The sequence below is a fragment of the Mesocricetus auratus genome, unplaced genomic scaffold (assembly GCF_017639785.1).
Source record: "Mesocricetus auratus isolate SY011 unplaced genomic scaffold, BCM_Maur_2.0 Super-Scaffold_100676, whole genome shotgun sequence".
In the NCBI taxonomy this organism is placed as follows: Eukaryota; Metazoa; Chordata; class Mammalia; order Rodentia; family Cricetidae; genus Mesocricetus; species Mesocricetus auratus.
In genome coordinates, this window is record NW_024429266.1 from 148421292 (window position 1) to 148448440 (window position 27149).

A 27149-nucleotide genomic window follows, 5' to 3' on the forward strand; every position below is an offset into this window, starting at 1 on the left:
ATTGTAAATGAGCCATATTTATTTCCTACCCCCAAACAACCCGTGAACCTTGAACTTATTAGTGGGGGTGGAGGGGGGCGGCACAGCCAGCACTTCAGTCTTTAGTCCAAGGCTTTCTGGGCAGACCACTGGTGCAAGTCCAAGTCTAAAAGGCAGAAAAACATGGCATATGGCATTTGATGTTCACGGCAGCAACACTAGAGAACATATTTGTGGGCACAGGGGCATGAGAAACCTGAGGAAGGGAGACTTACTGGACAGTGTTGACCTTTCCTATTCAGCTCACTGTCCTGTACATCATTATTCTTTGTAACACATACCCAGAAATATGCTTTACTAGTTTTCTGTTTACCCCCTAGTCTATTCCACACCCAAGGCCTGGGGGTGTAGCTCAGTGGCAGAGAGTGTTCTTAGCATGCTGGAGGTGCTGATTCTGTTCCCAGCATCAAAAGAGAAAAAAAAAGGTTGCTGTCCCAAATTATATTAAAAACATGTATGCTGGAACAGTGAAATCCCCTAGGTCTTTACTGACTTAGAAGTTAAAGGTTAGCTGGCGATGGTGGCGCATGCCTTTAATGCCAGCACTCAGGAGGCAGAGGCAGGCATATCTCTGTGAGTTAGAGGCCAGCCTGGTCTGCAGAGCAAGTTCCAGGACAGCTAGAAATGACTCTGCTGCTAAGAGTGCACACTGCTCTTGCAGAGGGCCAGATGTGGTTCTCAGAACCCACATCAGGAAGCTCATAACCTGTATCAGAAAACTCATAACTGCCTGCAACTCTAGCTCCAGGGTTCCCAGTGCCCCAAACTTCCTTGGGAACCTGCACCTGAACACACACAAGATGAATAAATAAGTAAACCAGCAAATGAATATAAATACTAAAATCTTAAAAATGAAATGATTGTAAAGTTGAAACGATCATATCGCAAACATCCACATGCTCACGACTTACAGTCCACTGTTGTCACTGTACTAACCTCTTTAAGGTCTACCATCTCTTTCTCTATGCAAGCATCAACTCATCTTATCTTTAACTTTGGGGGGGCAATTTCAAGACAGGGTTTATCTGTGGCTTTGGAGGTTGTCCTGGAACTAGCTCTTGTAGACCAGGCAGGTCTAGAACTCACAGAGATCCACCTGTCTCTGACTCCCGAGTGCTGGGATTAAAGACATGTGCCACCACCACCCAGCCATAAAATGATTTTTTAAGATGAGAAAAATATAAAGATTCTACTGTTGTATTAAGGAATTTAACATGTCATTTAGGGGCTTCATTAATGCTTTTAAGAGGTTATATATCAAAGATATGTATCTTTGAAAAGAAACTTAGGATTCAGTTTTTCTGGAGGAAAAGATAAAGCAGGAGCTAAGGGAGAAGTATGAGGGATGGAGGTGAAGGGTTTCTGAAGTTAGGGTCTGGTAGAGATCAAGACTTAGTGACCCCACTTAAGTGACAGCACGACTTAGGGTAAGAAAAAGACCTCCAATTGGCATGTGGTGCTCAGTGAACAACTGTGACTTAGAGACTGGTGAATGAAGGTAATGGTTGGAATGTTCAGGTGGCCTGAGGCTCAAATGGAAAGTTTAACATGGAATTAAACTGGAATGCATAGCTAAGAACTAAGAATATGTCAGTGCTTTCCAGGAGGATAACTTGTCTCCTGGAACTAGGAGGGCATGGATAGAGCAGGATGAGCTGGAAGAGACCAGTTGTAACGAAACCAAGAGAACTCAAAGGCTCTATATCACATACCTTTGATGCCATTGCCTGACCACTGAACCAGATCAGTACATTGGAAGATGCTCTTTCTGGAGCAGTAGTAATGTGGCAAGCCTAGAAAGTTTCAAGCAAGGTATTAAGCTGGTGTATTCCAGAATGAACAGTTGTAGCAGTGAGAATGCCAGACAGATTTTTATCTTTGCAGAGCCCTCAGGAGGATATGAACCAGTAATGTTCACAGGGCCATGGTAGAGCCAGAGCTTGGAGAGCTGCCTTTTGTTGGTGGACATGGTTCCCTTAACTGCCCATTTGGCACCCCCGTTACTTCCAAGGAGATTGTCGATGGAGTGGGTCCTGTCTCCTCTAGCTGAGCATGCTGTTGGACTGAGCGTGGAGATGATGCTTTCTTTTCCTTAACTGAAATGGATTTTCATTTACAGCACAAGTTTTGTTTTTGTTTGTTTGTTTGTTTGCAAGAAGAAATCATTTATAGGCAGAATGGGTGTGAGTTACTGTTTCTGTGAGCTGCACTGTCAGCACACTGCTTGAGCAAGAAGGGTGTAGGTGGCCCTGGCTCTTGTCTCATGCTGACTGTAGGTGTGAGGGTGGGCAGAGAAGTGTTTTCCCTTTGGGACTTTATCATCTTTCCACAAAGAAGATATTCTATACAGGATACCCCTGGCTGTCCTGTGACTCACACTATAGACCAGGCTGGCCTTGAACTCAGAGATTTGCCAGGCTATGCTGCATGAGTGCTGAGATTAAAGGCGTGAGCCGCCACCACCTGACAAGAAGGTATTCTTAAGTTTGGTTCTTCTACCAAATTCTAGATTTGGAGACACTGAATGACTGGGACTAGGTAGAGATTTTTGTTGTTGCTCTGCTGTTTTGGTTTGAAGTCTTTATAGTAGTAGGCAGACAAGTTATGTAACAAAGCTATGTGGCAGGCCCAGGGCTGGGTGACAGGGATGCCACAGTGAATCAATCATCATGTCTGCCCTTGGCAGTTTATAATGTACAGGGGAAGAAGGGATCAGACCAGGTATCATTGAAGCATTTAGTTATACTTTTGTCCCAAAGGAAAAGTAAAGGATGCTGGACATGGCAAGGGACTCATGCCAGGGCAACCAGAGAAGGCTTAGCCAAGGAAGGAACTTCCAGAAACTTAGGATGATAAGTAGGAGCTGCTCTTGCCAAGAGAGAAGCATATGCAAAGGGCCTTAAAGGTGTGCACAACACTGAGGAAGCGGGAACACTCCTCCTGGGATAGGGGTGAGTGAGTACGGGTCGGAAGGCTCGAGGAAGCAATGGAGGGGACTTCTGTTTGAGCTTTGCAGGCTATAGGCACTGGGCAGTGTTTGTTCTAGGATTGCTGAGAAACTAATGAGGAGTTTCAGGTCGATGAATGATGTTGAGTATCAGGTTCCAGATCACCTAGCTGCAGTGGAGAAAATAGAACATGGCTCTTCTGACAAGGGGAAGCAGCTGTGGATTTCAGTGAACAGAATATGACTCAACCATTGCCCCCTCACCACTTCTTTTTATCTTTTCCCAGTAGCTGTTTCATGACAACAGTGCAGGGAAGGTGCAGCCAAATTATAGGAAGAAGGTCCCCTCTCCTTCATACTTAGCTGCTGACAAGCCAGGCCAGTGTGCTCTGGATCCTCACATAGAACTCTCTTGATTTCTTTAACTCTTCCTTTCTGTTACAAACCTTTTGTAGAGGTGGGATTTGGAGGGGAATTCTTTCCAAACCAGTAAGAGAGCTCAGGGAGCTCTAGAGATGTTCCCTGGTCACTGCAGGCCTGAAGAGGAGGAGGCTCTTGTCTTTGACCCCATATTTCATCTGGGCTGTGACATGGTTGGGATTGGTGGATGTTTCTGAACCACTGACAGTATTGCCATTTTCTGGTCCTGTGCCCACAGCCCTTCTGGGGAGTGGGAGCTGACTACCTCAAGTATCCCCATCTGGATGTTCTTTGTGCCTGGGGAAAAGACCGCTTTGATAATGTTCCCCCAGAAGGACCTGGCACATGGTGATTCTAATCTGAGGCAAGAGAGAGACTGACATTAGAAAATAAGCCCTGACTCTCCACTGCAGTCAGTGCCAAGACAGGCATCACTTTGACCTTTCTCCTGTGCAAGCTTTGTTGTGCTCTTGCCATCTGTTCTGGAGCTTTAAAAATTGTCACTCCTTGTGAAACTTCTGGCAAAGTTGTCTTCAGTGTGAGTCAAGTGGGGGATGATGCTTGTTAGCTTCTTGGCCATCCCTGTGGGGACTCAGAAACACTGTGGACAGAACATGAAGTGTGCTTGCCCAGAGGACTCTGCCACTATGGGTGGTCAGGTGGGGGCTGTAAAGCATGGCTTCCTTACCTGAAACACCGTTAGAAAAGTGGAAACAGGACCGTGCATATAGCACAGTCCTAATCTGGAGCCTAACTTGATTAGAGACCTTTTTTTTTCTCTAATACTGTATCTAAAAATCAGATATCACCTAAAAAATATAGCTTCTTTTGGAAATCAGATGATTTGGCATCCCTTAGCAGTAGTGAGATATCCCCCTCACCCATACCTGTAGCACTGACCGAGCCAGATGGGTGTGGTCACAGGCGAGGATATGTTGGAGGACAGGACTATATCTGGGGTGGGAGACCCTAGAGCTCTCTCTCTTGCTGCTGGTTGGGTCACGGGGAACAGCTGGGAGGATCCTTGAAGCTGGAGCCTGTGACAGCCATCCACCTCTTGTATAGGTGTAATCTCTCCAAATAAACTTCATTTAACTTGTACTGAGTCTAGTGAATCTTGATTCCCATGCAACATCTGGTACCAGAAGTGGGGTGTTCACTGGATCTGGGGAAGTAAGTTTCACCCAGCGGGCGGGGCACCCCTCCCCCACAGCAAGTCTGTCAGCACTACTCCCGCCACTGCCACTGCCACTGCCACTGCTGGCCCCAGCCACAGCTCGGACTCTTTATGTCTCTTTATGCGAGGGGCATATCTCACTACACTTAGCCCTAAAGGGTTCCATGGCAACCATTTTAAGCTTGAGGAGTAGTTATCCCAGGAGCAGGCTACTTCCTCTTCTGCCACAGGCCCCACTTCTTAGGGGATCTACCCAACAGTGAGTGTGTCATCTGGCAAGACCTGAGATGTCTGGGACCTCTTTAGACATCTGGGCTTCGGCCTTGATTTTCGGAAGATGCTACAGATGTAGACCTCCAGGATGACTGATGTTTCCTGTAGGCACAAAAGGGGGCAAGGGGCAGAGGGGAAGGAGGGAACTCTATTCTTCACTGCCTTCTGTGTGTGCTTGGTGCTGTTCTTCCCTGTCTGAGACAATGCAAGGGAGGTCTTAGATGCCCTTGACAGGTGGAGGATGGCCTCGGGGAGACAAGGAGTGCCTGAGCCAGTGTATGAACCTAATCTTTTAGGTCTGAGGGAATGCCTGTCTTGCCGTCACAGTGAGGTGAGTGAAGAGGCTTGGCCTCCTCCCCAGAACCTGACTGGACACATTGAGACCCTGGTAGGCAAGGGGAGAAGGGCAAGATACAGGAGTTTCAGGAGAGTCCTTTTGTCCTTGTGAATTACTTTCACATGGAACTGTGGGATATTTAGGGGCAAAATTTTCCCTGCTTTGGAACTTACTTGTCCTTTATTTTTCCCCCTAGCATATTTTCTAGAACTAATAAACAGGGGAAGGCTGAGTTGCTTTGCTTGAAGCTTAGAAAGAGGCTATGTACAAAGCCCAACTCCTTCAAGTCAAATTTTCCCACCTGTGTGCACAAAACCATCTGTAATTGAGGGCCTGGAGGAACTCAACAGAAAACCCGTGACTCGGTTTCATGTCTGCAGATGAGGGAGTTGAGACCAGAGAAACAGTCCTGGGCCCGGGCTACCCTTTCATAAGTCCCCATTTGGGGCAGTTCCATCCCAGCTATGCTTCTGCCTGACCCTTTCAGAGACTTTTACTTCATATTTATTTTCTCTTTCTTGGGTAAATCAAGGTGAAGCTGAATTCCATCAAGCACACTCACCAAGTTTGCTGTTATTTTAAAGCATTTAGCAAGCACCTTATTGAGTTTGCTGTTATTTTAAAGCAAAAGAAGGTACCTTTGCAGGGAGAGCGAAGGGCACAGAATGGGTCTGGATGAATCATTCCTCATTTTAGGATCCCTGTTCCCATGACTTTTGTTTTCCTGATCTCAGGCAGGTGGATGCCGTTCCCAAAGCTGTAGATAGAACTTAGGTTGGGAGGTGAGGTTTCCTTTTACCTATAAAACATAAGCAGGTGCCAGATCCCAGATTTTGAGTGCCTAGAATTTTGGCCCACTTAAAAATAACAGCAAGGTCTTTTTTGGCAGTGGCTTCAAAAACCCTGTCTGAAAACCAGGACGGGCTACTTCTATCCAGCTTCCGTGTCTCATCTTTCTCATGTCTGCACAGTTGCACCCATCACTGCTTGGGTAACCAGCATGGAGGGTTTCTTCCTTGCTTGCCTAACCTGCCCAGTGCTCACCTTTTTCTTCTTGAGTGGAAGTCACCTAGGGGCCTCCTGTGGAAGGATACCCCAGCCTGCTGCCACCTTCCATGATGTGGTGTTTGATGAAGAGGCAGTAGAGGTCCTGCTTGCCTCTTCAACAGTATCATTTATGGATGATGACTATCATGGTGAGGTCCCAGGGAGATTGTATCTTTATTTTGGAAAAGTTTCTGTTGGAGATTGTGATCTCCTGTTAATGTGAGGACTGAGAGATTTTCTCAAAGATTTTACAATCTTCCCAGTCAAGTGGAGGCTGTAATACATGCCCTGGGCACTTCACAGGCCTTACAAAGGTGGAAGTGGGTTCGTCAGTTCTGTCCTTGCTCGTATCAGAGTGATACCTATATTTAAATTCTCATTCCCAGCAGAGACTTGACAATTCTCACATCTTTCTGTATTTGAGAAATAGAGGTCCTAGTTGTAGCATTAATTTTTATGACTCCTTGATTCTATGTGAATTAAACCTTTTTCAGGAAAGCATTGGGAAGTAGCTCATCCTGGGACTTTCAGTGGTGCAGGATACATGAGGACATGCAAGTGAAAATCACAGTCAGATGAGGACACATGAAAATGAATGGCTACAGTGAAAAGGCCTGTAACCGTATGCTGGTGAGGACATGGCATTAGAATTTCCATATGACTGATAATCACTGTGAGGGACATTTAAGGCAACTAACCTTGTCATGTGGCCCAGAAATGACTACCTGTGTCTATGCAAAAGGCCTATCTTCTGTGCAGATGTTTATTTGTAATAGCCCAAAGCTAGAGACATTGCATGTTGTTTAATGGTAAGTGGATAAACTGTGGAACAGTTGAAAAAACAAGCCCCAAATTGATACCTGTAACAGTGAAAATGAATCTAGAAATGCACTGTGTGAAGAAGTCATATATAAGAGCCAATACTGTGTGATTCTGTTTAGGCTGAGCAAAATTAACAGTCTGCAGTGATGGAGTCACTGTTGTCATGGTTCCTGGGGTGCATAAAGTTGTGAGGTCATTGTGTTGTATGGACAGTTGGTTTAACAAGAAAACTACAGAAAGGTGAGGGGTCTTGTGGAATTTCCTGCTGACTTTCTCTGTGTTCTTGAATAAGGAACTTAATCTTTCTTAATCTATTTCATGTAGAGAAAATAGCCACACAATAATGCTGGGTGTGGGGGTTATCCATGAGCTCTTCTAGCAAAGAACATGTTAACTAATGTATGCTCATACGTTGGAGTTTGCTTGCAAGTATTCTTTTAAGGTTGTTGAACGTTTGCGGTGTGACTTCCCATCTCTGCACATCAGTAAGATGAAGGGTTTAGAGTAGGCAGAGGCAGAACACTGGAAATTCAAGAGTCTGTAAACTGTTTAGCTTTGGGAGTGTTGGGTTGTTCAGCATTAATATATAAACTTACTACTTGTGTTTAAAAACAGTTTTCAAATACATTTGAGTTTCTATTGTAATTTTTTCCCTCTAAACATTTATTTATTTGGGGAAGGGGCACGTGGAGATCAGAGGACAGCTTGTAGGAATCAGTTCTTTCCTTCCTCTTTGTAGGTGACAGGGGTTGAACTTGTTTGGTCTGGCTTGGCTGCAGGTACCTTTACCAGCTGAGTCATCTTTCTGGCCCTTTACCTTATCTTTAGACATTAATGTTGCTTATTGGAGCCACGTGTTGGGGGTAGCTCAGTTGGTAAAGTGCTTGCTGGGTAAATATGAAGAGCTGAGTTAAAACCCTAACTCCCACAGAAAAATCTGGGCGTGGGAGGGCATGCTAGTAATCCCAGCACTAGGAAGGCAAATATGGGAGGATTTTTGGAGCCCCTTGGCCTATTGGTGAACTCCAGACCATCAAGAGACCCTGTCTCACAAAACAAGGTAGGCAGCTCCTGAGGAACTTTATCCAAGACTTACCTCTGATTTCCATACACACATGCATGCACACCTGCACACATGTGCACCTCCATGAACACAGACAGACAGACAGACAGACAGACACACACACACACACACACAATGCTGATAGGACCAATTCCATATTCCTGCACAATAACAGCTATCTTTATATGTGTGGTAGCTGTGCCTTTACAGCCATCCATACTCAGTTTCCCATAGTGTCTGTTCTCTGTAGTAATAATTGAGAGAAGCTAATTCATTATTGAATTTTCACTGTATGTTAAGCCTTGTTCTAAAGTGTGATGATCTGAGGGAACCAACCACACAGATACAGTACTAAACTCACAGGGAATTGCAAATAGTAATTTCTTTTCCCATCAAAAATTAAAAACCAAAGTTGAGTGTGATATTTCACATATATAATCCCTGAACTCAGGAGGCTGAGGCAGGAGAATTACTATGAGTTTGAAGCCTTTCCTGGCTATAGAGTAAGTTCTAGGTTAGCCTGTAACTGACCTCAACAAAACAACAAATAAAAGATAAGAAAGGAGCAATGTTGGGGGATATGAAAGAAGCATATTATATGATGTATGAATGTGTCATAGTGTAACTCATTCTTCTGTACAATTAATACACCGTATTTAAAAAAAAACCCAAGTTAGAAAGACTGGAAAACATGTTTGTTTTTGTAAATTAAAAAAAAAAAAGCAGCCCACATTCTTAAGAGGTCAGGTGTGGCTGTATGAAAATTACCTGCCTGCCTTGTCTGCTTTCCTTCACAGATGGAGTCCCCTTTCTTTGTGAAATGTAAATGCCTATATGCTGACCCCAGCACAGGCCACATAGATTGTCTTACCTCTGTCTAGTAGACCATCCTCAGTTCAGCTTTGGAGACAGACCCATGTGGGAAATGGGCTGTGCTGGAGCAGTGCTGTCAGTGCTCTTGCAGTTGGGCCTGTGCTGGAGAAGTAGCTAAGGTGATTCTGCCTCCCTTCTTGCTCTCACCTGATAGTTTACATCTCCATTTGGTCCACTGTGCACTGGGAGTGGCTGGCGTCTTTAGGATGACAAATATTACTAGGTTTCTATTTCAATCTCATGGTTAAAGCCTTCCTACTCACAGATGGGCCTTTTATGGGCATAGATGCTGAGTAGTGTGGTTCTGACTGTGTTGGGTGTAGTAACCCCTTGTTTTGCTTTAAGTTTTACCGATTGTAGGTATGACAAATCTGGACTGGCTTGCTGAGCTGTCTTCAGCCCTGGCCGGGCGGTCATCTTTCTACACCACTGCTCCCATCTGGTGGCTGTTATCTCAAATCGCAGCAGCATGACATGCTTCAAAAAGGAGTAGCTTGTCCTTCAGTGATGCTAGGTACCACACATTAAAATGTCTTTAAAATATGTCACATACAAATTGTGGTGATATTTATGATTTATTAAAGTTTGCCTGACGATTCAGAAAGCAAAGTCAGCCACAAGCCATAGAAGTCAGGCACACACCTTTAATTCCAACAGCCAGAAGCTAGGAGGTGGAGGTATACACCTTTAATCCTAGGACTCAGGATTAAGAGGTAGACGGATCTCTGTGAGTCCAAGGCCACCCAGATCGACCCTAGAGTGAATCAGCCTAAAAGAGAATTATAGCTAACACTTTAATCCCAGGACTCATGAGAGGTATATAAGTCAGTATCAGTCCTTAGTATGAGGCATTCATTCTCCAGCCATGCAGAGGAGAGGCAGCAGTTTGAGACTTGGAGAAGAGCTTGTGCATGAGTCGGCTGTTTCAGCCTGAGCTAGAGGTGAGAGCTAGTGGCTTGGTGCTTTGCTTCCCTGATCTTCAGGATGAACCCCAATATCAGTCTCTGGGTCTTTTATTTTTTCATGTTACACAAATTCTCAGGAAGGAGAACATTCATCAACTCTTCAGGCAGGAAAGGCAAGAACTGTGATTAACAGTTTATGAGGTAATGTGTTATTTGCAAGTAATTTTTTAAAACTTTGTGGATCTAAGGCTGTCATTTCTGGTCTTTGACTGTCAATGAAATGAAGGGTTACTTATTTCCAGTGGAGGAAATACTCATACTGATTCAGCAGTGCCATGTTCTTTGCCTTGCTATATGAAGAGGTATTGTATGTTTTTTGGTCATGCTAGGTGAAGTGGAAGGAACCAGTTTTTTGACAGTCAGGAGAATAACACCACTCCAGGTTCTGCCCACAACTGACTGTGAGACTCTTAAAGCCTTTTTTTTGGTTTCTTTACTCATAAATAAGTTTCTTGGGCTTCATGCTTTTTTTTCATTTTTAAAACAATCTTTTTTCATTTTACATACCAATCCCATTTCCCACTCCCTCCCCCCTCCTCCCACACCCCCACCCAGCTCCCTATCAGCTTCTTAGAGAGGGTAAGTCTTCCCATGAAGAGTCAATAAAGTCTGGCACATCACTTTGAGGCAGGCCAAGCCCCTCCCTTCTATATCTAGGGTGAGCAAAGTATCCCTCCAAAGAGAATGGGCTCCAAAAAGCCAGTTCAGGACTTCATGGTTTTTGTGGTGATTCTATGCCCAGGCTATAGCTGAATGAAATTATAAAGTATTCAAAATATCTGGCAAAATAAATATCTTCTTAGTCTGTATGTAAAACAGTCATGGTTATAAATGGAGTGTTTGAAATTTGTGCAACTACTTTGTCGAATTCTAATAAATTGTAAGATACATCATGGTTTCAATAATTTTTGGGGGGAGGAGAAAAGATAAATAGTGCTACATTATGTATATGTACTGCTAGACAAGATCCAATATATATTTCTTTCATTTAATTTTTGTTTCATTTCCTACAAATTATATATTCTAAAAATATGCATATTGGAATTTAGAATTGTAGGATGATGGTACACATTTAGTAATCCTGGCATTTACCAGGACATAGACAGAGAATCAGTTCAAGCCAGCCAAGACCACATGAGACCCTATCTCAAAAAACAAAAATAATTTAGGAAGAAATGGGAATGAAGAGAAGAGAGAGAAGACCTAAATTTTTGGTGTTGTGTGTTCTTTTTTAAAAAGTAAGTACTCAGTCAGGTGTGGTGGCACACGCTTTTAATCTCAGCACTTGGTAAGTAGAGGCAGGTGGATTTCTGGTTTACAAATCAAGTTCTAAGGCAGCCAGGGCTACACAAAGAAACCCTGTCTTGAAAAAACAAACAAAAGTATGTACTTAAGAAATCTACATTTAAAATTGGCAATGAAACAGTTTAATGAATTGCAAGAAAATAAAAACTTTTTTTGATAAAAGTAACATAGTAGTCTGTGTTATAGAGTCCATGGCTATTTCCACTGTTTTGTAATATTGAAGTATGTAGTGATAGTTAATAGAGAGACAGACAGTCTCTGAAAAATCATGATCACAATGTAGGTTTGGAAACATTTGAGTCCATTAATGTATTTTTACAGAATGATGCATGTGTTTTGTGAAAATAAGTGTGTAAGGCTCTAGGGGCTGCAGGGAATAGATTCCTACCCAGGTTAGCTTGAATAGTAACTATAAAGCTAGCAAGTGTTGGGAACATCAGCAGACAGGCACTGAAGTGTCACTGAGCCTCAGGGCAGTTAAAATGGTGCCAGTGAATCCTGAGTCCTGATTCTCAGAGGCCTAAGATCTCTGTATTGGCTGCTGTTTGGTTTGTATCAACTTTGCAAATGGCCCACAACCTCAACTTAAGTTCTCATACTGATCACTTCCCTCTGTGTTCACTTCTGTCTGACTTGTGCCAACTCTGTGCAAAGAACAGCTTAGTGATGTTTTTGCTACACGGGGTTGGTGAACAGGTCATTGGAACTAAGTGGTTGAGCTTTTTGTTCACTAGAACTGCTGCTTCTTCAAGACTTTGACCTGTGACTGCTTTGCCACTCTTGTCTATCTGGCCTTCAAGGCAGATAGTGCTTCTGGAGTTAGGTAGAAGTTAGTTGTAAGATTATGTGGAACTCCAGGAATGAACTAATTTAGCACAGTTGAAAATCCCAGTGAAAGTTACGAAAGTGTCTGTTAATGAATTGTGAGCTGTCTTTGGATAAAGGAAAGTGAGGTGTTGATCAAGGAGTCTGATGTCCACTGCAGAGCAGTTCACTCACACTGGGTCTTATATTGTAGCAGCACATTCAGTGACAGGTGCAGGAGTCTTCAGGGTCTCCTGCTCCACCTGAATGAGAGGTGGAGTGGGGAGGGAAAGAAGAAAGGAAAAGGGGAGTCTTGAAATAAAGTGACAACTATGTATGTTAGCAAGCACTAAAAGAATTTTCTAGCCTCTCTGATAAGAAAGAAAGTACTGGGCTTAATTTTAAAAAATACCTTGTAGTTTCTTTAGAAAATAGTTGCTGTCCGTCCTTGATTCTGGGTTAGATGTGCAGGACGTCTGTGACTCTGGCTGTAAGTTCCAAAAGTTTAAGAATGCTATCTAGACCAGGCTGCTTTGAAGACTGGCTGATAGTGGTATCAGTGCCATGAGAGGTGACAACAGCACCTTGAGTTCCTGACTGACTTTGCACCTTACTCAAAAGAGTTTCTCTGTTTGTTCTTCTTACAGGTGGATTTGCTCTTGTCTTTCTGGTGAGAACAAGCAATGGGGTGAAATGTGCCTTGAAACGTATGTTTGTCAACAATGAGCATGATCTCCAGGTGTGCAAGAGGGAAATTCAGATCATGGTAAGACTTTGTGGATTATGACTGCTTCTTCTTCTTTATTTAAATCCCTGAACCCTAAGGGAAGAGGTGTGATACGGGCATTCCATTTAGGGCTGAGCACTCCACAAAGTCTCTCATTTTGCACATTGACCAATTGTGAGTCTCTGTATTAATTGCTGTCTACTGCAAGATGCTTCTCTGATGAGTGTTGAGCAATGCACTGATATGTGAGTTTAATAGTAAATCCTTAGGAGTCAATTTCATTGCTGTGTCAATAGTGGCTTTTACCCTCAGTCCCATGACTTATCTACTGTGGCTGTTTCTTAAGACAGGTATATTATGCTGCCCTAGGAAAGTCACTGGGCATGGCTGACACTCTTCCTTGAGCTGGTAGCAAGCTCTTACATAAGGTGGGACCAATAACCAGAGTGTCTAGGGTTCTGTTCTTGCCTTGATCACCCTCACTTGGAGATTGAGGGAAAGGGAAGTTATTGGGAGAACTGACTAGTTTAACTCAGAAAAATAGTTTGGGATCTTGGGAAAGCATTTAATCTGGAAAGCCCAACTCTCTAGGGAGCTTTTCTTTCTTTCTGCTTTCCCTCAGTTACCAGCACCTTGTTCTGGTTGCCAATCCCTCTGAGCCCTTCTGCCTCCTGCGAATATGCCCTGACACAGCTTTACGTCTGTTACAGGGTTTCCAGCTGGAGCACTTCCTGTGCTTTGGCCACAGTGTCAATATTTCATAATGCCTTGTGATTCCATTTATAAAAGTCCATGAATAGCAGGATTCATTGTGGCATAGAAGTCAGAAAATAATTATTTGGGTTGGGAAATGGGCCAGGAAATGTATTTTTGGAACCTTCTGGGTTATGGAAGTTTGTTGTTTTGTGTATTTCTCACACAGAAATGTATAGCTGTCAGAACTCAAATACATTAAGATCTGTATGTTTTTATTTTGTAAATTATACCTTCATTTAAAAAACAAACCTACTAAGGAGAGATGGCTTGGCACTTAAGAGGACCCAAGTTCAATTCCCCACACTCTCATCACAGCTACCTTTATAATTCTAGCTGCAGAGAATCCAATGCCTCTGATCTCTCAGAGCCCCTGTATGTCATGCACATAGATACAAAGAGACACATAATTAAAAATAAAGCAGATCTTTAAAAAACTTACTAATCTCTCATCATTAGAGAGTCTGTATCAGAAGTATAAGCTGATGTGTTTATGGTGAAATGGTGTGTTACTGTGAAGATTTAAATGAAAGAGTTAAAAGACCATGCTTTGATAATCAGAGCAAAGTGACGACTTCTTGGTTATTTTTGCTTCTATTTGACATTATGCATAATAAAAAAACCTTTAAATATGTACACTGTTTACTGGGGCCACGGTCCTGCATGGCCGCCGCTGTGATGGCCCAGCAGCAGATGACCAGCTCACAAAAAGCCTTGAGCTTGAGCTGAAATCCCTGCAGGAGGAACCCGTGGAGGGCTTCCGGATCACCCTGGTGGATGAGTCCGACCTCTACAACTGGGAAGTGGCCATCTTTGGACCCCCTAACATCCTCTACGAAGGCAGCTACTTCAAGGCACATATTAAATTTTCTATTGACTACCCATATTCACCACCTACCTTCAGATTCTTGACCAAAATGTGGCAACCCAACATTTATGAGAATGGAGATGTATGCATTTCATCCACCTGTAGAGGACTCACAGAGAGGAGAACTGCCCTCTGAAAGGTGGAATCCTACTCAGAATGTGAGGACTATCCTCTTAAGTGTAATCTCACTGCTTAATGAGCCCAACACCTTTTCCCCAGCCAATGTGGATGCTTCAGTTATGTTCAGGAAATGGAGGGACAGTAAAGGAAAAGACAAGGAGTACGCCAAGATTATTAGGAAACGGTCTCGGCGACTAAGGCTGAAGCAGAGAAGGACGGAGTGAAGGTCCCCACAAAACTGCATCAAATCTAAAGTGCCTTCCAATGACAACAGCTCAGATTTACTTTATGACGACAACATTGATGATGAAGATGAGGAGGAAGAAGATGCCGACTGTTATGATGATGATGATTCTGGGAATGAGGAATCGTGACATGGTCCTTCAGTGCCCTGTACTGCCCTGACGTCTCAGGCCAAAGGGAGGGAGCAAATGGGGATCTATGGTGGCCCCTCAGCGAAGACTTACTCATGGGGTGGGAACACACACAGCTCCTGCCGACTGCCCTGCGGATCTCAGTTTGCTCCTTTTTATGGACTTTTACTGGAGAGAAAGCACCCCCCACAGAATGTCTGAATTCTCGAATTCTTCCCCCTTCCATCGCTGTATTGATTCTTTTTAAACAGACAGACACCACTGCCCTAAAACTCCCACCTCACTTCATCTCTGCAGAATGTTCACAGCAAAGCAGGTTTGTTTGTTTGTAGATTCTTGAAGAATTAGTCTGTTTAAGACATCAATGTGTTTAAAGCTGGGGACCCACTGGGAGTCCACAAGTGCTGTAAATATTGGGTAGCAAAAGAAAATGGGGGGAAAACACAAAACAAAACAAAACAAAAAAAACCCAGAAAACAAACTTCAAAAAAAAGAAAGAAAAGAAGAAAAAAAGGCCAATTTGCCAATTTAGCTGCTCCTTCCATTAGTGCATGTACGTTGGTTCAGCCCCGTGTGGTGACTTTGTCCCTTTCCCTTCCTGAGGCTGGGATGCGGTGGGCATCAGGGACTTCCTTCCTCTTGCTGAGCCTGATGAATGTGCTGCTTCTGCCTCTATGACATCATCCCAACATGGAGGCTGCAGCTACTCTGAGGAGAGAAATCAGATTTTGTTTTTTGGAATCGATTGGGATCTAAAGCCTGAAATAAATATTCATACTTTACATAGAAAAAAATATGTACACTGTTATTTTTGGTACTCCCACAGCTTTTGTTTACACCAATTATATTGCTTTATCTGTTACGTTTTAGGCAGTTCTGCCATCACAAGGTGAGTTATTTAAAATCAGAAACTTAATGTTTGACACATTGCTTAACATGTAGAAAGCAGTTCAATAAAACAGTGTCTGCATGTTGGCGGAGGTAGATCCAAATGTTCACCTGGAGGTGACTCCTTTGGGCTCTAGATTTTAAAGCCTTGGAAAGGAGCAGAAATAAAAGTTAGGTGTGGTGAGAGCCTAAGCTGAAAGTATTTGGGAATAACCTAATACTGCTGAACCAACAAGCTAACCCCCAAGGCTCCAGAGTGCAGGGATCTGTCTGCAGTGGGCCTAAGGTACTCTGCTTGCCATCTCCTACACACAGGAGGCTCCTGGATATTTCCCATGCTCTCACCCCTCCTCTTTCTCCTTCAGCTCCTCTTCCTCCCTGCCCCTCTTTCTTCCCCTTACCTTCCCTATCCCCTCCCCCCTTGTTTGCTCCATGCTTGCTCAGCTGTCCATATTTCATTTCCTATCTCTGCTCTTGCTCTTTCTTCTGCCCAGAATGGTCTTCCCATTCTTTTACTTATGTTAGAAAAACAACCCCTTTCTTTCATTTTCTCCCACTCATTTGGAAACATGAAGGCTTGTTTTGTGCTAGTAGAGAAACCAAGAAGCACAGGCCTGAAAACTCACAATGGATCCAATTAAGAGTTCAGTTGTATGGGATCAGTTTGAACCCAGGAATGCATTAGGTAATAAGAAAACATCAAACAGCCCCACACCATTTTCCTGTGCCATCTCAGGGTCCTAGAAGTCATCATGGTTGTTGATTCTTTGAATGCACTTCCCAAACCATGCTAGTTCTTGGTTTTCACTTTATTTCAGGCATTGTTCCCATGGGAAATATGGATTTAGCTCTTTCACCCTGCAGGACAGCCCACCTCTAGTATTAGTTTTACTCTTAGCCTGAATTCATTGGAATACCAGTCAGTTTGGGCAGTAGGTTGACAGTGGTAGTGCTGGTTCTCCTCACATTGGTGGGGGGAACTGCTCCTGCTGAGTTTGCTGCTGGGCTGTAAGCACTGCCTCTTCCCTGCACAGCCATTCTTACCAGGACTCTGCTCTCAGTGCTCTCAGCAATGTGATCCTGGACTGTCCTCCATTATGCAAGTCATGTTTTCATGTGCAGATGTAGCTGTTTGTCTGCTGTAACTCTCTGAAGAGTTGTCATGGGTTCTGACTGGATGTACCTCAAGCTGGTGATGGACTCTTGGCTGGTGTTCTCTGGAGCCAGCTTGTTCTTGTGGGATTCCCTAGGCTCCATCTCCTTGGCCTCACTTCTTATCAAGTTTCCACCCCCTCTTCCTGCTTTACCCCCCTCCTTCTGTGGAGGTGGTCACACGACAGCTTCTTCTTATGCATTGAGCTTTTGGGGTCAAATTGAAGATGGTTTTATTTAGCCCTCAATTCTCTAAAATTTTATAGTTTTATACTTTAAACTTAAAGTCCATGAACCATTATATAAGCTGTGAGATGTTTGTTGACAGTCTGCTCTTTGCTTATGGATGGCAAATTGTTTTAGAATCAGATCCAAAAAGGTATTCTCTGTTCTGCTGGTTGTTAACTATCACTTGAACTGGAATTGTAGCTTAGTTGCAGCATACTTGTCTATATATACAAGGCCCCCATACTCCTGATTATCCCCCATCCCTACCACCCACAGGAACTTAATTTGTAGGGGCCCATTACTAGTTCTTTCTCTGTCTATCTGCTTATCAACTGTATGCATATCTCCACCAGTATTCTAATAGTCTTGTTTCAGTATCTAGATAGCAAGTCTTTTTTGAGTCAGAGTCTCATGCTGTAGCATTGGGGTATCTTAAACTTTGTAGTCAAGGTTGGCCTTGGACTCCTGATCCTTTTTCCTCCATCCTCCCAGTTCTGGTATTATAGATATATGCTATCACACCCAACTGTCAAACAAGATTCTCTCATATTTTCCCCAGAATGTTTTAAAATATTCTAGTCCACATACTCCTGCCACCATGCCCTCTTCCATGGCAGTTGAAACTGTTCTTAAACCAGGAGCCAAATCCTTCCTTAAGTTGCTTTTATTAGACATTCTATCACATCGATGAGAAAAGAAATTAGTAGACTATGTGGACTAGAATATACACAATTAGAAACAACGTGAGTAGAAAAAAACAAGTATTTCAAAGGTCAGTTAGTTTGATATGAATGTGTATGTAAAGTAACATGGCTGATGAAAGAGAATGCAGTTTTCAGTTCTGTTGATGGCACTGTAGAGGATGTCAGTGCACAGAATGGCAGTGCAGAGGATGGCAGTGCAGAGGATGACAGTGCAGAGGATGACACTGCAGAGGATGGCAGTGCAGAGGATGACAGTGTAGAGGATGGCATTGCAGAGGATGACAGTGCAGAGGATGACAGTGTGGAGAATGGCAGTGCAGAGGATGACACTCCAGAGGATGGTAGTGCAGAGGAGGCACTGCAGAGGAAGACAGTGCAGAGGATGACAGTGCAGAGGATGACAGTGCAGAGGATGACACTGCAGAGGATGGCAGTGCAGAGGAGGCACTGCAGAGGATGACAGTGTAGAGGATGGCAGTGCAGAGGACAACACTGCAGAGGATGGCAGTGCAGAGGATTACAGTGCAGAGGATGGCAGTGCACAGGATAGCAGTGCACAGGATGGCAGTGCAGAGGATGACACTGCAGAGGATGGTAGTGCAGAGGAGGCACTGCAGAGGATGACAATGCAGAGGATGGCAGTGCAGAGGATGACAGTGCAGAGGATGGCACGGCAGAGGATGACAGTGCAGAGGATGGCAGTGCAGAGGATGGCAGTGCAGAGGATGGCAGTACAGGGGATTACAGTGCAGAGGATGGCACTGCAGAGGATGGCACTGCAGAGGATGGCAGTGCACAGGATAACAGTGCAGAGGATGGCACTGCAGAGGATGGCAGTGCAGAGGAGGCACTGAAGAGGATGGCAGTGCAGAGGAGGCACTGCAGAGGATGACAGTGCAGAGGATGGCAGTGCAGATGATGGCAGTGCAGAGGATGACAGTGCAGAGGATGGCACTGCAGAGGATGACAGTGCAGAGGATGGCAGTGCAGAGGATGGCACTGCAGAGGATGACAGTGTAGAGGATGGCAGTGCAGAGGACGACACTGCAGAGGATGGCAGTGCACAGGATTACAGTGCAGAGGATGGCAGTTCACAGGATAGCAGTGCACAGGATGGCAGTGCAGAGGATGACACTGCAGAGGATGGTAGTGCAGAGGAGGCACTGCAGAGGATGACAGTGCAGAGGATGACAGTGCACAGGATGGCAGTGCACAGGATGGCAGTGCAGAGGATGACAGTGCAGAGGATGACAGTGCAGAGGATGACAGTGCAGAGGAGGCACTGAAGAGGATGGCAGTGCAGAGAATAACAGCGCACAGGATGGCAGTGCAGAGGAGGCACTGCAGAGGATGACAGTGCAGAGGATGACAGTGCAGAGGATGGCAGTGCAGATGATGGCACTGCAGAGGATGGCAGTGCAGAGGATGGCAGTGCGGAGGATGGCACTGCAGAGGATGGCACTGCAGAGGATGACAGTGCAGAGGATGGCACTGCAGAGGATGACAGTGCAGAGGATGGCAGTGCAGAGGATGGCACTGCAGAGGATGGCAGTGCAGATGATGGCACTGCAGAGGATGACAGTGTAGAGGATGGCAGTGCAGAGGACAACACTGCAGAGGATGGCAGTGCAGAGGATTACAGTGTAGAGGATGGCACTGCAGAGGATGACACTGCAGAGGATGGTAGTGCAGAGGAGGCACTGCAGAGGATGACAGTGCAGAGGATGGCAGTGCAGAGGATGGCAGTGCAGAGGATGACAGTGTAGAGGATGGCAGTGCAGAGGATGGCACTGCAGAGGATGGCAGTGCAGAGGATGACAGTGCAGAGGATGGCAGTGCAGAGGATGACAGTGCAGAGGATGACACTGCAGAGGATGGCAGTGCAGAGGATGACACTGCAGAGGATGGCAGTGCAGAGGATGACACTGCAGAGGATGACAGTGCAGAGGATGGCAGTGCAGAGTATGGCAGTGCAGAGGATGACACTGCAAAGGATGACAGTGCAGAGGATGACACTGCAGAGGATGCCTGTGCAGAGGAGGCACTGCAGAGGATGGCAGTGCAGAGGACGCACTGCAGAGGATTACAGTGCAGAGGATAGCACTGCAGAGGATGGCAGTGCAGATGAGGGCAGTGCAGAGGATGGCAGTGCAGAGGACGCACTGCAGAGGATGGCAGTGCAGAGGATGACAGTGCAGAGGATGGCAGTGCAGAGGATGACACTGCAGAGGATGGCAGTGCAGAGGATGACAGTGCAGAGGATGACAGTGCAGAGGATGGCAGTGCGGAGTATGGCAGTGCAGAGGATGACACTGCAAAGGATGACAGTGCAGAGGATGACACTGCAGAGGATGACACTGCAGAGGATGCCTGTGCAGAGGAGGCACTGCAGAGGATGGCAGTGCAGAGGATGGCACTGCAGAGGATGGCAGTGCAGAGGATAACAATGCAGAGTATGGCATAGCTAGTTTACTTCTCGTGAGTCAGACTAGACCTGCAATCTTGGGGGAAATCCCTATTCAAAACAACAAAGAAACACCATGGCAAAGCAACACAGCTATAAATGAAGAGGCAGCCAAAGTGACCTCAAAGTTATGTCAAAAAAAGTGAGAATGTCCTGTTACCACCATTTCAAGAGACCATTCTTACTTGGTTGAGTTGCCTTGGAACACGTAAGAAGTAGTTGATGTAAACGTACAGTTGCTGCCAAAAGGGTCTTGTGCCAGAAGGTGAAATCGATGATCTGCTCTTTCAAAGGTTAAAAGCTCTTTAGGGTGGAAGCTGGCTTGTTGATTGATGAACTTGCTCTTTATTTCGTGGACTGGCAGCAGTCTACTGAGAAGCCAGCATCTGTGAACTAACCACACTTGGAGTGCTGCTATATGGCCTTCCTAAGGTAAGTGCCACTGAACAGCAGTATGGTGCACAGCTGATAACAGTCCTGCCCAGGCCTACCAGATCAGACTCTGCTTTACAGTGTGATCCCTTGGTGATCCATAGTCCTATTAAAGTCTGAGGTGTAGTAGGACTATAGGTAACATTTTAAAGTCTATTCAGTAAGTGCAAAATTAATTGAGTAAAAAAAAAGTGTCCTAGTTTGATTTTCTTTTATTTTTGATAGAACATTGACCGAAAGCAGCTTGAGGGATAAAGGATTTATCTCACTTTATTATAACACTTTCAGGTTATAGTGTATAGGGAAGAAGTCAGAGCAGGAACCTGGAGGTGGGAACTGAAGCAGAGACCATGGAGGACTGCTGCTTACTGGCTTGTTCCCAAGCTTACATTCAGCGAGTTTTCTTACACAGCCCAGGCCTATCTGTCTAGGAATGGTACTGCCCCCAGTGGGGTTTCCCCCACATCGAGCAATCAAGAAAATGCCCTACAGACATGCCCACAGTACAACCCAAGAGAAACAGTTCTTCATTTGGGGTTCCTTCTTCCTGGGTAACTCTAGTTTGTGTCAAGTTGACAATGAAAACTAAGCAGTGTGGAAGGGGTGAATACATGTTAGTGTGGGGAAGAGAAAGTATCTTGGACTTCTTAGGTGGCAGATGCTCAGCAAGGTCTCCACTAGAACTGAGGGCCAGCCCACAGTTTCTTTGACTGGTGACTAGAGATGTGCTTGTTTGCCCAGAAGATTTAGAAAATAAATACAGAGTTATGAAGAGGTGAAAGGAAGAGTAAAATGAAACCACACTGCACCAAGTACCTCTTTCCAAAGTAAAAAACTTATCCCCTCTTTCATCTTTAGGAAACTCCAGTCTATCAAGAGGGTCTTCTGGACCCTTGGGCATGTATGTTCACATGCACACACCCACATGTAGACATATACGTATACACGTAATTTAAAAAGAAGTTTCTTTGCAGTTATCCCTGCTTTTTGGACCATGTAAATGGAAATGAGTTCTAAAAAGGTCCACAATAAGAAAAGTAGAGGGAAGGATGGGGTCTGAATGCCTTCTGGGTTATAAAATTTGAGCTCTGGAGTCTATTTTTTAGCCTCTGTATCTTTCTGATCTGTGACCTGAGTGAGGCAGGTTCACTGAGGCTTTTGCCTCATAAAGTTTCTTTCTCATCCTATTTTGAAGATGACTTTATTCTATACCAAAAACAAAACCATAGCTCTGAGCCCATTTGAATTCCCCTTTTCTTCATCCTTAGCACAATGTGTAACAACCACCTTTGCCCTGCCCCCCTTTGCAGGAAAATAATATCTGTTCCACCCCTTAACTGTAATCCTAACCTCATCTCTCTGACCTGTAGAATGGTCCCACCAGCTCTCCATGTCTTTGTATCTTCTTACGGTTCTCACTATCCAGTATGGTTTTCACAATTCCTGGCAATTCTTCCTTTGAGACAGCCTCTTCTGAAACACAGATATTCTGAGAAAGTGATCCACAGACATTGTTCAACTCATTATATTCTCATCCCATCCCATCTTTTCTCCAGAATTTTTCTCACCCCAGTCTCCAGAAGTTTCCTGTAGGCACATACCTACCATTGTCTGTTTTTCTTGGGGTCTGCTGTTCTGTCAGAGTTGCTTTGTAGTCCACAACACAGAAAGTGGAGTGGGTGTTCCTGTTGATGCTGAGGGTTCAGGTATTTACATGACAGCTTGATGTTTCTTTCTGTGCTAGCTTTGTCATTGTGAGCATTGGAATCTGCACTTAGGGTAGTCAGGAACAGCTTTCCCAAGGACTCCGAAAAGCCCAGCCACATCTCCAGGAGCAATTCCACTGTCCCACTGGACCACTCCAGAGCCTAAGCTTCAGTCAAACACACAGCCTTATGGAACTGTGTGTTTTCTACACTGTCCCCTAAGCCCTTAAATGGAGGTAAAATAGTGTGTTACAATTAATTTGCAAATCTTAATTTTACCTTGCATCTGTATAAAAATCATATTCAATTTCCTCATGTTTTCTTTCCCCAACTTAGTTTTTAATGACATTGGTTTTCAGCATCATCATCATAGATATCTGCAACATGGGCCACGTGTTTTAGTATCATCACCATAGATATCTGTTCTGGGGTTCAAGATGTGAGGTGATTTCCAGTGCCTGGGTGGTGCTTAGTAGGTACCTGTTAGAAGGATGAAAACCCATGAGTGACAGCCCTGAGAGCTGGTGAGCAGTTCAGCAGATGCTGCATCTTCTATTCCAGTTGGTCATCGGGAACAGCTTCATTATGAGCGAAATGTTGGATCGGTTTTAGATGATATTGTAATCCCTTCAAATCTTGCAAGGCAGTTTTTCTTTTCATATTATTTCCTAAAGGGAAACTGCTAAAAAGTCAAATTGGAGCATGTTCAGAAATATGCCCTTTCCTTTATGAATTTGTGCAGGCTTCCCAGCTAAAGCCCTTGTTATTCCTTTGTTCAGGGAAGACACTGCTTTGGAAAGAACTCTTGTTAAATGCTGCAGGTAGTAAATCTTTCTCTAACCCTATCCACACACGCGCGCGCGCACGCGAGAGAGAGAGAGAGAGAGAGAGAGAGAGGGGGGGGGGAGGGAGGGAGAGAGGGGGGAGGGAGAGAGAGGGAGAGAATAAAAATTCAAGCTGAATTCACTTTTGCCCCCGTAAACAGAAGCATCAATCTTTTTTTTTTTCTGTATTAAAATTTTACATTTGAATAGTTGTTGTGGTTTGTGTCCTCTGCAGTATTTCTGGATATTATAGGAGTCCTTGCTGCTGGTTTAGGTGGAGTGCTTATGTGGTGACCGAGTCAGTGTTCTGTGTGTGGTTCACTCTAGAGCCGCAGCTCTGGAGAGTGCTGTGGTTCATCAGGACAGTGGAATTGCTGTTGGAGATCTGTCCGGGCCACCAGACCACCAGAAACTTGTTCTTGATATCACTCTCTCTTTTCTACACTGTTAGTGTTGTTTTTATATATTTACATTGTTTGTGCTAAAGGAACCAAGCTGGCTAATTCTGCTCTACTGTGTCCATAACTGACAATGTACTTCTCCACTCTTGTTCACAGAGGGACCTATCAGGGCACAAGAACATTGTGGGCTACATTGATTCTAGTATCAACAATGTAAGCAGTGGCGACGTATGGGAAGTTCTCATTCTCATGGACTTCTGCAGAGGTGTGTGTTGAGCCTACTGAAGCTCTTGTTTCTGGCACTTTAATGGTCAAGAGCATGGGGACCATTGCACCCCAAAGATAATGCCCTGGTTTCACAGATGGGAAAGCTATGCAGTCCTTTGCTGCTCTTGGTTATTTTCATGACTACAAGGGTTATGGTACAAAGAATTGAAAATGATAGGTAATTCCAGACTCTGTCTTCATTAGGTATAGAAAGGCTTAGCTGTGTATATAAATGGAACCACATGGGATTGAGAAAAAATGGGTTCTTTATGAGGCTTTAGCAGTGAAGGCACATAATAAAAGCCTAGTGCAGAAACTGCAGCTTCCCTACCTTTTCTCCACTCACACCACTGACATCCTGTGATGGAGTAGAAAAATTCTTTTTGTCTGTGACCCTCTTATTGCTCTGGGGCTATAATACCCAGTAAAGCTACATTTAGGTGCTACTGTTTCCAACTGTAAATAGATGAAACCTCGAAGTTTCATGCATTTGTCCTGAGAAATCGAGACTGTAGCACAAATGTGTTGAGTTGATGACATCCCATGCACCCATTGTTTGGAGATTTGGCTCTTTTGGCCTAAGCAGCTGACTTTATAGGTTTGGGTCATTGCCTTACTGTTTGATGCCCTGTTTTGTAATTGCCCTTAGTGCCAATAACATTTTATGACTTTAAAAGATATTGTCCATAAATTGTTCCTTACCCTATAAATGTGACTTTAACCAGTAGTTTTGGCTTTTGTTGACTATTAATCCGATTTTGTAAAATTCTACCAAATTTGAATTTGACAATTTATTCCCTTTTGACCGTTCCTTTTTTGCATAGGACCTTTTAGATGCCAGGCAGTAGGAGGACTCAGGTCTGGATAATTTTGTTTAAGATTGGTAACCAGAGCTGGGCGTATGCCTTTAATTCCAGCACTTGGGAGGCAGAGGCAAGTGGATCTTTGTGAGTTCAAGACCACAAAGTTCAAGACCTGGTCTACAAAAACTAGTTCCAGGACAGGCTCCAAAGCTATACAGAGAAGCCCTGTCTCGGAAAAAAAAAGATTGGTAACCAGTCTTTTGTTCCCAGAGAGACCAAGTTCCCCCAGAGTTGAAGACTTCAAAGTGGGAATAGCCCCATCTTTTCCCCCACTCCCTGGATCTGTTGTGCTGTCTAATTTTTTTCTGAAAGACATGACAGGCTTGGCCTCATCTCCTACACTGTGGAGACATGACTGTCAGGCAGCAATAACTGACTATGATGTCAATTCTGCTTCTAATCTTGGGGATACAACGAGGGAAGTTCACATCTGTGTGCTTAATAGAATAATCTGGTTCTGATGCGTCAGAAGAGACATTGGGTTGTAAGAAAACAAATCTCAAGCAGAGACTTGAGACTCCTGGGGTTTAGTGCTGGCTTGGGCAGTGATCCACTTCTGTCTGGACAGCTGTCAGTGCCTTCGTCCAAGTGATGTGTCTGCCTGTTAATATCCTTTCCCTTGCTCTGTACCTGTCTCAGGAGGCCAGGTGGTAAACCTGATGAACCAGCGTCTACAAACAGGCTTTACAGAGAATGAAGTACTGCAAATATTCTGTGACACCTGTGAGGCTGTTGCCCGGCTACATCAGTGCAAAACTCCTATTATCCATCGGGACCTGAAGGTAACAGACTGCTTGTGGATTGTGTTTTTACTGAATTTATGTCTGTCCCTGGGATGGAGCACATACTGAGGAGTAGGAAGGACACAGTTTCTAGTTTGGGGCTCACAATGAAGTTGGGGAGAGAAAACAGAAAGCAAAGGCACAATACAAGTATCAACTTATTAACTAGCCTCTAGAATTTTTAAAATTTCAAATGTTTGAGCTCACATGTTTTCATTTTTATTACTGTATTTTAAATTTTTAATGGTTTTGAAAATTAATATGTTAATTTAAGTAGCTTATACATAATTATGCTTATTTTTTATTACACATACACACAGAGTTGTTATTTCTAAGGATTAAACCCAGGGCCTTACACATGCTAGGCAAGTAATATACCACTGAATTGTATCCCCAGCTCTCTTTCATATTTAATTATTTTTAATAATTGATCCTGATTGCCATCACCTTTCTCTGTGTTTCATTTTGAAGTCACATGATAGCATTTGCACAATAGAATTGGCACCTGATTAGTATTGAGCTTAGCATTTATTGAGTAGCAACTGTGTGCTAAATATTCTACTGAACTTTATGTGTACTTAGACATTCGCCATTACATTTTACAGGTAAGGAAGCTAAATAGCAGAGAGACTGTGTGTCTTGCCCACGGCCTTACAAATAGGAAACAGTAGTGTCAGCATTTAAATCCAGCTCTTCCATGTGAGATTTCATATTACTCTCTGCCTCTGTACCACCACGTGGGCAGTGGCAGCAGAACTGTAAGACCATAGGAACATTGCGTGACAGTGCCAAATGCAAGGGCACTTTTGAGTGTTTGTCTCCCTGCAGCACTTGACCTTACAATACCCTGCCTTCCCCAGACTCTGAGGTATCAGCTCAAGCTCCTGAGCTCAGATTATTTGACCTCTCCGAGCTGTGTGGTTCTGTCCTCTCTAAACTGGATAGCAATGCCTGTTGGTAAACTGTGTGAACCTGGGCTAATCTGGGTGGGGTCTGCTTATTCACAGGCAAAACTGAGGAAAGCGCCACTTGCCCTGCCTAGCATGAGTGTGGCCTCTCTTTCCATTTCTCTATGGCATACGAACCCAAAGTGTTCTAGTCCTTAGACTGTTTATGTTCTGAAAATAATCACAGTAGAGGTACTGTGCTAAGCAAGAGCTCTCTTCAGATGTTATTGAAATGCTTCATTTACTTCCTCACAATTTTAATTTTCATTTCTTTGAGGGAAGATAAAGGTCATTGTTGCAAACCATAGGGTCAAATCTGGGAAGATCACCTATTCCAGCCTTTACTATTTGCAAGTCCAGAACCTTGCCAGAGAAACCATGACTGCTACACCAACAGCTAATTAAGTTATCAGATCAGAATAGAGATAGAGGTTGTTTTTCCTGTTTTATTCTTTTTAAAATTTGTCTTGTGTTAATTTATGCTAGTTGTCCGTGTTCTTAAGGAAAAGCAAGAAAGAGTTCAGGATGAACAAATATATTAAGGTGAAAAAGCCTAGAGCTCACTTTTTTTTGTCAC

At 44.1% G+C, this 27149-nt stretch overlaps 1 protein-coding gene and 1 pseudogene across 15 annotated transcripts in view; both read left to right on the top strand.

Annotated features, from left to right (window-relative positions):
- The window catches only part of Aak1 (AP2 associated kinase 1), a 153075-nt gene that overhangs the window by 63094 nt on the left and 62832 nt on the right, over nucleotides 1–27149 (top strand). For all 15 annotated transcript variants that reach the window (XM_040737918.1, XM_040737917.1, XM_040737920.1 and 12 more), the window contains exons 3-5: nucleotides 12720–12838; nucleotides 23870–23978; nucleotides 25483–25625. In XM_040737918.1, the coding sequence (XP_040593852.1) occupies nucleotides 12720–12838; nucleotides 23870–23978; nucleotides 25483–25625 (371 nt within the window). The remainder of the gene's footprint in view (nucleotides 1–12719; nucleotides 12839–23869; nucleotides 23979–25482; nucleotides 25626–27149) is intronic.
- Nucleotides 14201–15700, top strand: LOC101826177 (annotated as a pseudogene).